At 36.7% G+C, this 15,000-nt stretch overlaps 5 protein-coding genes across 6 annotated transcripts in view; all 5 read left to right on the top strand.

Moving 5' to 3' along the window:
- LOC138865110 (rhodopsin-like) overlaps nucleotides 1-1,561 on the top strand; it is a 9,409-nt gene extending 7,848 nt beyond the window's left edge. Inside the window, exon 2 of the mRNA XM_070134468.1 lies at nucleotides 1,078-1,561. Coding sequence (XP_069990569.1) covers nucleotides 1,078-1,561 — 484 coding nt within the window. The remainder of the gene's footprint in view (nucleotides 1-1,077) is intronic.
- The window catches only part of LOC138865233 (rhodopsin-like), a 21,471-nt gene extending 16,836 nt beyond the window's left edge, over nucleotides 1-4,635 (top strand). Inside the window, exon 2 of the mRNA XM_070134787.1 lies at nucleotides 3,414-4,635. Coding sequence (XP_069990888.1) covers nucleotides 3,414-4,544 — 1,131 coding nt within the window. The 3' untranslated portion in view covers nucleotides 4,545-4,635. The remainder of the gene's footprint in view (nucleotides 1-3,413) is intronic.
- Nucleotides 3,052-8,581, top strand: LOC113818624 (rhodopsin). 2 transcript variants are annotated; one of them, XM_070134785.1, is made up of 2 exons: nucleotides 3,052-3,140; nucleotides 7,357-8,581. In XM_070134785.1, exon 2 carries the CDS (start codon nucleotides 7,357-7,359, stop codon nucleotides 8,485-8,487), a length of 1,131 nt encoding a protein of 376 aa, XP_069990886.1. In that variant the 5' UTR covers nucleotides 3,052-3,140; the 3' UTR covers nucleotides 8,488-8,581. The 2 variants fall into 2 exon arrangements, with proteins under 2 accessions (XP_069990886.1, XP_069990885.1); XM_070134784.1 differs by lacking the exon at nucleotides 3,052-3,140 and adding an exon at nucleotides 6,730-6,853.
- A 1,558-nt stretch (nucleotides 8,582-10,139) lies between these two features.
- LOC113818625 (rhodopsin) lies at nucleotides 10,140-11,974 on the top strand. Its single transcript, XM_070135637.1, has 2 exons — nucleotides 10,140-10,275; nucleotides 10,750-11,974. Exons 1-2 carry the CDS (start codon nucleotides 10,168-10,170, stop codon nucleotides 11,878-11,880), a joined length of 1,239 nt encoding a protein of 412 aa, XP_069991738.1. The 5' UTR covers nucleotides 10,140-10,167; the 3' UTR covers nucleotides 11,881-11,974.
- Nucleotides 11,975-13,480: 1,506 nt separating this feature from the next.
- LOC138859180 (rhodopsin-like) overlaps nucleotides 13,481-15,000 on the top strand; it is a 1,943-nt gene continuing 423 nt past the window's right edge. The window contains exons 1-2 of the mRNA XM_070135636.1: nucleotides 13,481-13,662; nucleotides 14,190-15,000. The exon at nucleotides 14,190-15,000 is cut by the window's right edge and continues 423 nt beyond it. Coding sequence (XP_069991737.1) covers nucleotides 13,519-13,662; nucleotides 14,190-15,000 — 955 coding nt within the window. The 5' untranslated portion in view covers nucleotides 13,481-13,518. The remainder of the gene's footprint in view (nucleotides 13,663-14,189) is intronic.

The following is a 15,000-nucleotide window of genomic DNA, read 5'->3' as shown; positions in this document are numbered from 1 at the left end:
TTGAAACAATAATAATTACACTAACAGTAACAATATATAACGATATGAATGATAATAAGAATAAGATTAATACTGCTAATAACAACAATACATATACAAATACTAATGTAAATGAAAGTAATAATAACAAAAACAATAATTACGATGATGTCAATGATAATATTGATGAGGTAATAATAACCATAATGACATCGATAAGGATAGTGTGTAAATTTAAAGTACAAAGTTCTTCTCACACTTGTCTGTGGTGGTGATGATAATAATTGATGATGATGGTGATGATGATGACAATAATGGCAATAATAATGATAATGATAATCATCGTCATCATCATCTTCATCATCATCATTATGTTGATAATTATAATGATGAGGCCATTAATAATAATAATAATAATAATCAAAATAATAATAATAATAATGATATTAAGGATAATAAAGATTAGAATCATCGTAATAATAATCATAACAATAATCAAATAATGATAATAATAATAATAATAATAATAATGATAATGATAATAATAATAATAATGATAATAATAATAATGATAATGATAACAATAACATCAAGAAGAATAAGAATGATAATAATAAGAACAATAATAATAATTATCTCGATGATACTAAAACTAACAATGATAATAATATTAATGGTAATATTAATAATAACAATAATAATGATATTAAAAATGATAATCATGGTAACAGAAATTGAAACTGTAATAATGATAATAATAATGATAATAACATGAAATATAATAATCGATAATAATAATAAAAACAGTAATAAAAATGATAACAACAGTGATAAGGCCTTTAGTATCAAAGTTCGCGTCCACCGCCCACAGGTCCTGACAACGCCTGCAAAAAAAAAAAAATAATAATAATAGTAAAAAAAAAAAAAAACTTATTTTCATTAAATTTCACTATGTAAATCTTTTCTCTTGTCATGATTTTTAGAGAGAATATTTTTACTAATAAATATGAATGAAAAATGTCAAGATTACCCACAAGAACTATGAGGATGATCTGATGAATTTAAAAAGCTGTTTTTCTCTTCTTTAAATGCATGTAGAAATGGGATCATGGGATCTCTTTCCCTGGCTGGTAACTGTGTTGTCATCTGGGTTTTCATGAATACCAAGGCTCTAAGATCACCAGCCAATCTCTTGGTCGTCAACTTGGCCATCTCCGACTTCTTCATGATGCTTACTATGACTCCTCCTCTTCTGATCAACGCTTACTGGGGAACATGGATTCTCGGAGGATTCTTCTGTGAGATCTACGGATTCCTGGGTTCCTTCTTCGGTTGCGTGTCCATCTGGTCCATGGTCTTCATTACTGATAACCGATACGTTATCGTCAAGGGAGTGTGTGCTGAGCCACCCACATGTGGTGGTGCTATGATGAGGATTGCTGGCACTTGGACTTTCACTCTTGACTGGTGCATAATGTTTGACGCTGCAAATCCGGCGGTCAAACCACTAGCAACTATCAGAATTGATCACATCAATGTAGTCTTTCAATGTAGAGTTAATAATCAAGGAGAGAAATATTGATATCCTGTGCGTTAGTGAAACCTATCAAGCAGTTTCATATTTACAGAAGTGATGCAGGCCGTGGAGGTGGTCTGCATATATGTAAGAGATATTCGTAAATCAAATAAGATCTCTACAACTGTAAACAGTGCAACAGGAGAGGACATTAAAGTAATATGCAGCCTTCCATCCTCAGTCTATAGACACCCACAAGCTGATTCCTGCCCTATGCCTCAACGCTTGAACTGTTTCGGCGTCAGGGGTGGGAACACAAAATATCAATTTTGAATACAGTACCTGTATTTAAATTCCTTATTTTTTTATTATTTTATTATCATTATTATTTATTTATTTTATATATATATATATTTTTTTATTTACTACCTCTCTTCAAGGGTAGTCCGGGTTTCGCAGGAGCCACCCGGTAATATACCTTAATTAATACATTAGGTAATATAACAGCAACAATACGTGAGAGTAGCACCTGTCATGTCAATTGTCTGGCAATGTCTAATACTTGCCCCCTCCAGTATTATGATGATTGACCCAACATTCAAAATACAATGTTTAAGAGAGCTTATTTATTAGTGACAAAGTAGTGTGCCTTATTATACATTATCTGCGAATTTATAGCTCTTAAATCGTGATGTGCCACACATACTCAAAAGTACTTGGAAAATCAGGGATACCAAGAGTTTCGTAGTAATGACATTTCATAAAGTTTCGTTGCTTGTCACAATACTTAGCATGATTTTCTAACGATATTTGCTATGTAGCTCTCCATGTGCATGTGTAGATATATTTACATACATATAAGTATACATATATGTGTACATATATGTATACATACATGCGTAAACATATAAGTATACATACATATGCATTTATATACATAAACATGCACATGCACGTACACATATGGATATACACACAAATGTGTATATATGCATACCTGCAGGAGTATACATATACATATGTGTGTATATATATATATATATATATATATATATATATATATATATATATATATATATATATATATATATATATATATATATATATATATATATATATATATATATATATATATATATATATATATATATGAAACTGCATACGTATATGTGTATGTATATATATGTTAATAAGAATGTTTATATATAAACTTTATAATAACACTAATGAGTACATGATCTTTCGGGTCTGTGTGAGCCTAAGCCATATGTTTATTGACATATTTCGGAAAACATTATTTTTATCGATTAACTAATAAACACATACATGTATGCCTTATACAGTATGTGACAGATGTCAATCCCTTTTAGTCAGGTATTAAGAATTGGACTGCACACACTCAAGTGTTTACATGCACTCAAATATGTGTCCGGAAGTCACATAGGCAGTCACCTTCAAACATGAATGGTCATTTTGGGAAAGTAAGACGGTAATCCTGTAATGTGGGTTTTAGCCGGCTATATAAGACGCGAATCCGTGTACAGGTTCCCAGTTTCTTGGCAGGAACTCAGGCAGGGGTGTCTTGCACCGAAGTAGTTCTTCACTGAAATTTCTTCGGGTCAAGGGAAGATCTCTCACCGCAAAGGTAAGACACTTAAACGCTAATATTTCTATGAAAAATCGCTACACATAGAAATACATGCAAGCAGATATATATATGCATATATGTACACTTACCTATGTCGTATAGATTCATTTATAGACATTTATGAATCTGTGATAAATAATTTACTGTATATGCTTATACATACTAACAATTCCTTCATTTATAAAATGTATATTCTATTACACCTTGTACCTTTGATCATTAATGTACAAAATTATTATTTTAATAAAAAAAAAAAAACAAACATTGCAGATGTCTTGGAATCAGCCACCTCAGGACACTGTCCTTCCATCCACCAACCCTTATGGGAACTATACAGTGGTAGACACAGTGCCAGAAAGTATGCTCCATATGGTGCATTCCCACTGGTATCAGTTCCCTCCCATGAATCCCCTCTGGTATGGCCTTCTTGGCTTTTGGATGGTTATCATGGGATCTCTTTCCCTGGCTGGTAACTTTGTTGTCATCTGGGTATTCATGAATACCAAGGCTCTACGATCACCAGCCAATCTCCTGGTCGTCAACTTGGCCATCTCCGACTTCTTCATGATGCTTACTATGACTCCTCCTCTTCTGATCAACGCTTACTGGGGAACATGGATTCTCGGAGGATTCTTCTGTGAGATCTACGGCTTCCTGGGTTCCTTCTTCGGCTGCGTGTCCATCTGGTCCATGGTCTTCATTACTGCCGACCGATACAACGTCATCGTCAAGGGAGTGTCTGCAGAGCCACTCACATCTGGTGGAGCCATGTTGAGGATTGCTGGCACTTGGCTTTTCACTCTTGCCTGGTGCCTTCCTCCCTTCTTCGGATGGAACCGATATGTACCTGAGGGTAACATGCTTGCATGTGGTACTGACTACCTGACTGAGACTGAACTCTCTAGGAGTTATCTCTACATCTACTCTGTATGGGTATATCTTTTCCCTCTTGCCTACATCATCTACAGCTACACCTTCATCGTCAAGGCTGTTGCTGCTCACGAGAAGGGAATGCGAGAACAAGCCAAGAAGATGGGAGTCAAGTCTCTGAGAAGCGAGGAAGCCCAGAAGACCTCTGCTGAGTGCCGTCTGTGCAAGGTTGCTCTCATGACTGTCACCCTGTGGTTCGTGGCATGGACCCCCTACTTCATCATCAACTGGGGAGGAATGTTCAATAGGCCCATGGTTACACCTCTTTTCTCCATCTGGGGCTCCGTCTTCGCCAAGGCCAACGCCGTCTACAACCCCATCGTGTACGCCATCAGCCATCCTAAGTACCGAGCTGCCCTTGAGAAGAAGCTGCCTTGCCTTGCCTGCAACACTGAGGGTAGAGACGGTGGTGCCTCTGATGCTGGATCCACTGCTACTGCTCAGAGCACCGAGAAGGCTGAGTCTGCCTAAAAACTACTTTTTTGGGTATTCAGATGAAACGGTACATTAAAGGATTTCTCCTTCAAACCCCTGTTAGAATAAACATTCCCAGCAACGAACATATGATTTTCACTGTAATTCTACCGTACCTATTTTAGACCCATAGGATATATATTATTTCCATTGTTTTATGGACTGCCACAAAAGTGGTTAGTGTGCCTGTAATGTCCATTTGTTAGGAGCTGCAAGCAGTAGAGCTTATAATACATTAAGCTGAAAATGAGACCCAATAAGTAACTTACTTTTTATCCAAATTCTATCATATAAAAGTTGCATTCTAAAAGGACTTTGTGACTTAGGCTGCAAATAATGTTCATATAACATGAAACGTAGCAGATATGGCACACTCATGAATAACTACATTTTATCTTATACAAAACCGCTAACTGTATAGCACATTCATATTCCATTTGTTAAACTGCATTTCCTAATGAGATGAATTAAATGTATAAGTGTATATGTATGTGTGCGTTTCTGGGTATGTGTGTGTATGTATATATATATATATATATATATATATATATATATATATATGTGTGTGTGTGTGTGTGTGTGTGTGTGTGTGTGTGTGTGTGTGTGTGTGTGTGTGTGTATGTGTGTGTGTGTGTGTGCGTGTGTGTGTGTGTGTGTGTGTGTGTGTGTGAGTATTTATTTTAATATAATTATAGGTGTGTATGTGTATATATGTATGTATACATATTTATATATTTATATGCATACGCATGCCTGTATGCATACATAATATGATTGTGTATATGTATATATGTGTATGTATATGTATATTTATATACATATGTGTAAATATATATACATAAGTGTGTGCGTTCACATACAATTATGTACACGCATTTATATTATGTATGTTTGTATATGAACTAAAATTACAAACCATAAGCATACATAAGCATAATAAAAAGGGGACTTAGATCATCGAATAATGCGGAGTCAAAGATGAGAGAGAAGAGGAAGGTGATTTTTTTTTTTTCTTCTTCTTCTTAATACCAATTGATATGCTGCGGAAGACGAGGAAGCGTCACTTCTGCCTTTCCGTGACCAGGTGTGCAGTTACAATGTCCTCGAGAGATCAATATGGTTAGAATTTCATTTGTTGCTGTACAAGCTATTCGCATGGAGTAATATTTTAGAAAGGAGGAAATACCAAAAGTAATAATTATGATGATGATGATGACGGTGGTGTTGATGATGGTGATATCAGTAAGACATTACATGCATCAAAGGGGCTTTTTCTCCTGCCTCCCCTATAATCTGGCACAACTGGTTTAATATGATTTCCCTCCACCAGGAGAATATCTCAATTTCTCTCTCTCTCTCTCTCTCTCTCTCTCTCTCTCTCTCTCTCTCTCTCTCTCTCTCTCTCTCTCTCTATCTATCTATCTATCTATCTATCTATCTATCTCTTGTTGTTGAATGCGAGAACTATATCTCTGTAGCATTAATATGTTGGCTGTTTGTGATGGGGAGTGCACGCGACATTTGGCGTCAATGCTGATACTATGTTTATTAATAAGATAACCATTTCTAGGGAAGCGGAGAGTCTATTTACAATGATTGACTCACGCATGGACTTACCTTAAATATTGTCAATCAAATTATGCATCATTTCAAGTAATAGTAGTGAGGGAGAGGGGAGTTGTGGTTCCGTGTATGGCTTGGCATACAATGGTTCACAAGCCTTTATTTACAGATTCTGTAGTCAATTTTGCGAATTCTTAGTCTTTATCAATATAACGTTTATATTGGATTGGGAACCTGGTGTGTAACCATAAGATTTTCTTTACTCACTCACAGATGTTCTTATACTGTTTGTAACCAAATGAAGATATTGGAAGGCATTACTATTTCGTTATGTTTTAACATAGCAAGAAAAGAGAAATATCAACAGAATAAAACACGAACCCAATAATCTAGAGTTCATTTCATTGCAAACGATTATATTTCCATCAAATCACAGTGCTCGGCCACCAAACAAAACTGAACTAATGAAGTGATTAATTTAGATATCAGGTAAAATAATTCTTCAAGTTCTAAGAAATAATATATTGCCTTGAACACAGCTGCTTCGGATATCTTCCAACATATATGGCCATTTGGAAAAGTAAGACGGTAATCTTGTAATGTGGGTTTTAGCCAGCTATATAAGCCCTGAATCCATGCACAGGTCCTCAGTTTCTTGCAGGAACTCAGGCAGGGGTGTCTCGTACCGAAGTAGTTCTTCACAGAAATTTCTTCGGGTCAAAAGAAGATCTTTCATCGCAAAGGTAAGATTTTCAATGAATATCATTGAGGAAAAAAATCAAGTCTCATCGTTTCATAAAAAAAATATTTCTGGGAAAATATTAAATATTTCTTGTTACTTTTCATGATATATCACAAGCAAATAAATCTGAGCTATATATATACACACACATGTGTATGTGTGCTTTAGTGTACGATATGCATATACGCGTGTGAATGTATGTATATACATATATATATATATATATATATATATATATATATATATATATATATATATATATAATATATATATTATATATATTTATATATATATTATATATATACACATTTATATATTCGTCTGCGTCTATAACCTAATAGATAGATAGAAATACTTAGGCATGGATAAACATATGCAATCAGTAATGTTTGTATATGCATATATATGCGTCCATTCTGTTGTTCATTTATTACATGTGTGTGCATCATTTATTTCCCAAGTTATGTATAATGTACTAATTCTGAAATGTGAAATCAATTGCAGATGTCTTGGAACCAGCCACCTCAGGACACTGTCCTTCCATCCACCAACCCTTATGGGAACTATACAGTGGTAGACACAGTGCCAGAAAGTATGCTCCACATGGTGCATTCCCACTGGTATCAGTTCCCTCCCATGAATCCCCTCTGGTATGGGCTTCTTGGCTTTTGGATGGTTATCATGGGATCTCTTTCCCTGGCTGGTAACTTTGTTGTCATCTGGGTATTCATGAATACCAAGGCTCTACGATCACCAGCCAATCTCTTGGTCGTCAACTTGGCCATCTCCGACTTCTTCATGATGCTTACTATGACTCCTCCTCTTCTGATCAACGCTTACTGGGGAACATGGATTCTCGGAGGATTCTTCTGTGAGATCTACGGCTTCCTGGGTTCCTTCTTCGGCTGCGTGTCCATCTGGTCCATGGTCTTCATCACTGCTGACCGATACAACGTCATCGTCAAGGGAGTGTCTGCAGAGCCACTCACATCTGGTGGAGCCATGTTGAGGATTGCTGGCACTTGGCTTTTCACTCTTGCCTGGTGCCTTCCTCCCTTCTTCGGATGGAACCGATATGTACCTGAGGGTAACATGCTTGCATGTGGTACTGACTACCTGACTGAGACTGAACTCTCTAGGAGTTATCTCTACATCTACTCTGTATGGGTATATCTTTTCCCTCTTGCCTACATCATCTACAGCTACACCTTCATCGTCAAGGCTGTTGCTGCTCACGAGAAGGGAATGCGAGAACAAGCCAAGAAGATGGGAGTCAAGTCTCTGAGAAGCGAGGAAGCCCAGAAGACCTCTGCTGAGTGCCGTCTGTGCAAGGTTGCTCTCATGACTGTCACCCTGTGGTTCGTGGCATGGACCCCCTACTTCATCATCAACTGGGGAGGAATGTTCAATAGGCCCATGGTTACACCTCTTTTCTCCATCTGGGGCTCCGTCTTCGCCAAGGCCAACGCCGTCTACAACCCCATCGTATACGCCATCAGCCATCCTAAGTACCGAGCTGCCCTTGAGAAGAAGCTGCCTTGCCTTGCCTGCAACACTGAGGGTAGAGACGGTGGTGCCTCTGATGCTGGATCCACTGCCACTGCTCAGAGCACTGAGAAGGCTGAGTCTGCCTAAAAAAAAAACAACTTTTTTGGATATTCCGATGATATGATACATTCAAAGTTTTCTCCTCTTAACCCCTGTTAGAATAAACATTCCCAGCATCGTATATATTGACTTTTACTGTAATTCTACCCTACCTCTTTTAGACCCATAGGATATATATTACTTCCATTGTTTTATGCACTGTCACAAAAGTGGCTAGTGTGCCTGTAATGGCTATCAGTTAGGAGCTGTTAGTTGTAGAGCTTATAACACATTTAGCGAGAAAATGAGGCCCAATAAATAACTACATTTTATCTTATATAAAATCGCTGTGTATAGCACATACATATTCCATTTATTGACATGCATTTCCTACTGAGACGAATAAAATATGTATGTGTACACACATACACACGCAATTATATATATATATATATATATATATATATATATATATATGTGTGTGTGTGTGTGTGTGTGTGTGTGTGTGTGTGTGTGTGTGTGTGTGTGTGTGCGTGTGTGTGTGTGTGTGTGTGTATGTGTGTATGTGTGTATACATATATACATTTATGTATACATATATGTTTATATACATACATGCACATATATGCATACATAATATATGTATATTTGTGTGCGGGTATATATATATATATATATATATATATATATATATATATATATATATATATATATATATATGTATATGTATATGTATATGTATATACATGTATATATATACATATTAATACATATATGTGTGTTTATATACACTTGTGTGTTTTGTTATACACAAATGTAAACACATTTATATTTATATATATATACATATTAAAATAACAAACCATAACCAAACACAAATATAATAATAATAATAATAATAATAATAAAAAGTTCAAGAGAATCAAATAAGATGAGAGAAGAGGGTGATTTTTTTTTTTTTTTTTTAATGCCAATTCATCAGCTGCGGAAGACGTGGAAGCGTCATTTATGCTTTCCCGTGACCAGGTGTGCAGTTGCAATGTCCTCGAGAGATCAATATGGTTAGAATTTCAGTTGTTATTGTACAAACTGGTCGCATGGAGTAATATCTTAGAAAGGAGGAAATAACAAAATTAAAGATAATAATGATGACGGCGGTGGTGATAATGATATTAATAAGAGTTATTACATGCATCAAAGGAGCTTTTTCTCCTGTCTTTCCCATAATCTGGCACAACTGGTTTGATATGAGTACCCTCCACCAGGAGAATCTTTTAGTATCTCTCTCTCTCTCTCTTTCTCACTCACTCTCTCTCTCTCTCTCTCTCTTTCTCTCTCTCTCTTTCTCTAGCATTAATATGTTAGCTGTTTTTAATGGGGTATGCACTCGACCTTTGGTGTCAGTGATGTTTTTCTTATTTTTATTAGATAGCCATTCGTCGGGAAATGTCAGAAGGTTTATTTCCATTTATATACTCACGCATGGACTTAATTATTGTCAATCAAATTATATATTATTTCCTTAAATTAATAGTAGTTAGGGGAAGTGAAGCAGTGGTTGTTTGTAAGGCTTGGCATACAATGGTTCATAAGCACTTATTTACTGATTTTGTAGTCAATTCTGCGAAGTCACATATGCGGATATCTTCCAGCATATATGGCCATTTGGAAAAGTAAGACGGTAATCTTGTAATGTGGGTTTTAGCCAGCTATATAAGCCCTGAATCCATGCACAGGTCCTCAGTTTCTTGCAGGAACTCAGGCAGGGGTGTCTCGCACCGAAGTAGTTCTTCACAGAAATTTCTTCGGGTCAAGAGAAGATCTTTCATCGCAAAGGTAAGATTTTCAATGAATATCATTTAGGAAAAAAATCAACAGTCTCATTGTTTCATAAAACAATATTTCTGGAAAAATATTCAATATTTCTTGTTACTTTTCATGATATATCACAAGCAAATAAATCTGAACTATATATACACACACACACATGTGTATGTGTACTTTAGTGTACGATATACATATACGCGTGTGAATGTATGTATATACATACATACATACATATATATGTATATATATATATATATATATATATATATATATATATATATATATATATATATTCGTCTGTGTCTACAACCTGATAGTTAGATAGAAATACTTAGGCATGGATAAACATATGCAATCAGCAATGTTTGTATATGTTTATATCTGCGTCCCTTTTGTTTTTCATTTATTTATGAGTGTGTGTGCATCATTTATTTCCCAAGTTATGTATAATGTACTGATTCTGAAATGTGAAATCAATTGCAGATGTCTTGGAACCAGCCACCTCAGGACACTGTCCTTCCATCCACCAACCCTTATGGGAACTATACAGTGGTAGACACAGTGCCAGAAAGTATGCTCCACATGGTGCATTCCCACTGGTATCAGTTCCCTCCCATGAATCCCCTCTGGTATGGGCTTCTTGGCTTTTGGATGGTTATCATGGGATCTCTTTCCCTGGCTGGTAACTTTGTTGTCATCTGGGTATTCATGAATACCAAGGCTCTACGATCACCAGCCAATCTCTTGGTCGTCAACTTGGCCATCTCCGACTTCTTCATGATGCTTACTATGACTCCTCCTCTTCTGATCAACGCTTACTGGGGAACATGGATTCTCGGAGGATTCTTCTGTGAGATCTACGGCTTCCTGGGTTCCTTCTTCGGCTGCGTGTCCATCTGGTCCATGGTCTTCATTACTGCTGACCGATACAACGTCATCGTCAAGGGAGTGTCTGCTGAACCTCTCACATCTGGTGGAGCCATGTTGAGGATTGCTGGCACTTGGCTTTTCACTCTTGCCTGGTGCCTTCCTCCCTTCTTCGGATGGAATCGATATGTACCTGAGGGTAACATGCTTGCATGTGGTACTGATTACCTGACTGAAACTGAACTCTCTAGGAGTTATCTCTACATCTACTCAGTGTGGGTATATCTTTTCCCTCTTGCCTACATCATCTACAGCTACACCTTCATCGTCAAGGCTGTTGCTGCTCACGAGAAGGGAATGCGAGAACAAGCTAAGAAGATGGGAGTCAAGTCTCTGAGAAGCGAGGAAGCCCAGAAGACCTCTGCTGAGTGCCGTCTGTGCAAGGTTGCTCTCATGACTGTCACCCTGTGGTTCGTGGCATGGACCCCTTATTTCATCATCAACTGGGGAGGAATGTTCAATAGGCCCATGGTTACACCTCTTTTCTCCATCTGGGGCTCCGTCTTCGCCAAGGCCAACGCCGTCTACAACCCCATCGTATACGCCATCAGCCATCCTAAGTACCGAGCTGCCCTTGAGAAGAAGCTGCCTTGCCTTGCCTGCAACACTGAGGGTAGAGACGGTGGTGGCTCTGATGCTGGATCCACTGCCACTGCTCAGAGCACTGAGAAGGCTGAGTCTGCCTAAAAAAAAAAAAACTTTTTTGGATATTCCGATGATATGATACATTCAAAGTTTTCTCCTCTTAACCCCTGTTAGAATAAACATTCCCAGCATCGTATATATTGACTTTTACTGTAATTCTACCCTACCTCTTTTAGACCCATAGGATATATATTACTTCCATTGTTTTATGCACTGTCACAAAAGTGGCTAGTGTGCCTGTAATGGCTATCAGTTAGGAGCTGTTAGTTGTAGAGCTTATAACACATTTAGTGAGAAAATGAGGCCCAATAAATAACTACATTTTATCTTATATAAAATCGCTGTGTATAGCACATACATATTCCATTTATTGAGGTGCATTTCCTACTGAGACGAATAAAATATGTATGTGTACACACATACGCACGCAATTATATATATATATATATATATATATATATATATATATATATATATATATATATATATGTGTGTGTGTGTGTGTGTGTGTGTGTGTGTGTGTGTGTGTACATATATACATGGATGTATACATATATGTTTATATACATACATGCACATATATGCATACATAATATATGTATATTTGTGTGCGGGTATATATATATATATATATATATATATATATATATATATATATATATATGTGTGTGTGTGTGTGTGTGTGTGTGTGTGTGTGTGTGTGTGTGTGTGTGTGTATGTATGTATGTATGTATATGCATATACATGTATATATATACATATCAATACAAATATGTGTGTCTATATACACTTGTGTGTTTTGTTATACACAAATGTAAACACATTTATATTTGTATATATATATACATATTAAAATAACAAATCATAACCAAACACAAATATAATTTTAAAAAAAGAAAAAAAAATAGAGAGAGAATCGAATAAGATGAAAGAAGAGGGTGATTTTTTTTATTATTATTTTTTTTTTTACTGCCAATTAATCTGCTGCGGAAGACGAGGAAGCGTCATTTATGCCTTCCTGTGACTAGGTGTGCAGTTGCAATGTCCTCGAGAGATCAATATGGTTAGAATTTCAGTTGTTATTGTACAAACTGGTCGCATGGAGTAATATCTTAGAAAGGAGGAAATAACAAAATTAAAGATAATGATGATGACGGCGGTGGTGATAATGATATAAATAAGAGATATTACATGCATCAAAGGAGCTTTTTCTTCTGCCTTTCCCATAATCTGGCACAACTGGTTTGATATGAGTACCCTCCACCAGGAGAATCTTTTAGTATCTCTCTCTCTCTCTCTTTCTCACTCACTCTCTCTCTCTCTCTCTCTCTTTCTCTAGCATTAATATGTTAGCTGTTTTTAATGGGGTATGCACGCGACCTTTGGTGTCAGTGATGTTTTTCTTATTTTTATTAGATAGCCATTCGTCGGGAAATGTCAGAAAGTTTATTTCCATTTATATACTCACACATGGACTTAATTATTGTCAGTCAAATTATGTATCATTTCCTTAAAGTAATAGTAGTGAGGGGGAGGAAAGCTGTGGTTGTTTGTAAGGCTTGGCATACAATGGTTCATAAGCACTTATTTACTGATTTTGTAGTCAATTCTGCGAAGTCACATATGCGGATATCTTCCAGCATATATGGCCATTTGGAAAAGTAAGACGGTAATCTTGTAATGTGGGTTTTAGCCAGCTATATAAGCCCTGAATCCATGCACAGGTCCTCAGTTTCTTGCAGGAACTCAGGCAGGGGTGTCTCGCACCGAAGTAGTTCTTCACTGAAATTTCTTCGGGTCGAGAGAAGATCTTTCATCGCAAAGGTAAGATTTTCAATGAATATCATTGAGGAAAAAAAATCAAGTCTCATTGTTTCATAAAACAATATTTCTGGAAAAATATTCAATATTTCTTGTTACTTTTCATGATATATCACAAGCAAATAAATCTGAACTATATATACACACACACATGTGTATGTATACTTTAGTGTACGATATACATATACGCGTGTGAATGTATGTATATACATACATACATACATACATTTATATATATATATATATATATATATATATATATATATATATATATATATATATATATATATATATATATATATATATATATATATATATATATATATATATATATATATATTCGTCTGTGTCTATAACCTGATAGATAGATAGAAATACTTAGGCATGGATAAACATATGCAATCAGTAATGTTTGTATATGCTTATATATGCGTCCCTTTTGTTTTTCATTTATTTATGAGTCTGTGTGCATCATTTATTTTCCAAGTTATGTATAATGTACTGATTCTGAAATGTGAAATCAATTGCAGATGTCTTGGAACCAGCCACCTCAGGACACTGTCCTTCCATCCACCAACCCTTATGGAAACTATACAGTGGTAGACACAGTGCCAGAAAGTATGCTCCACATGGTGCATTCCCACTGGTATCAGTTCCCTCCCATGAATCCCCTCTGGTATGGCCTTCTTGGCTTTTGGATGGTTATCATGGGATCTCTTTCCCTAGCTGGTAACTTTGTTGTCATCTGGGTATTCATGAATACCAAGGCTCTACGATCACCAGCCAATCTCCTGGTCGTCAACTTGGCCATCTCCGACTTCTTCATGATGCTTACTATGACTCCTCCTCTTCTGATCAACGCTTACTGGGGAACATGGATTCTCGGAGGATTCTTCTGTGAGATCTACGGCTTCCTGGGTTCCTTCTTCGGCTGCGTGTCCATCTGGTCCATGGTCTTCATCACTGCTGACCGATACAACGTCATCGTTAAGGGAGTGTCTGCTGAGCCACTCACATCTGGTGGAGCCATGTTGAGGATTGCTGGCACTTGGCTTTTCACTCTTGCCTGGTGCCTTCCTCCCTTCTTCGGATGGAACCGATATGTGCCTGAGGGTAACATGCTTGCATGTGGTACTGACTACCTGACTGAGACTGAACTCTCTAGGAGTTATCTCTACATCTATTCAGTGTGGGTATATCTTTTCCCTCTTGCCTACATCATCTACAGTTACACCTTCATCGTTAAGGCTGTTGCTGCTCACGAGAAGGGAATGCGAGAACAAGCCAAGAAGATGGGAGTCAAGTCTCTGAGAAGCGAAGAAGCCCAGAAGACTTCTGCTG

Source organism: Penaeus vannamei, chromosome 20, assembly GCF_042767895.1.
Source record: "Penaeus vannamei isolate JL-2024 chromosome 20, ASM4276789v1, whole genome shotgun sequence".
Classification (NCBI taxonomy): domain Eukaryota; kingdom Metazoa; phylum Arthropoda; class Malacostraca; order Decapoda; family Penaeidae; genus Penaeus; species Penaeus vannamei.
This window is presented reverse-complemented; position numbering and strand designations above follow the sequence as displayed.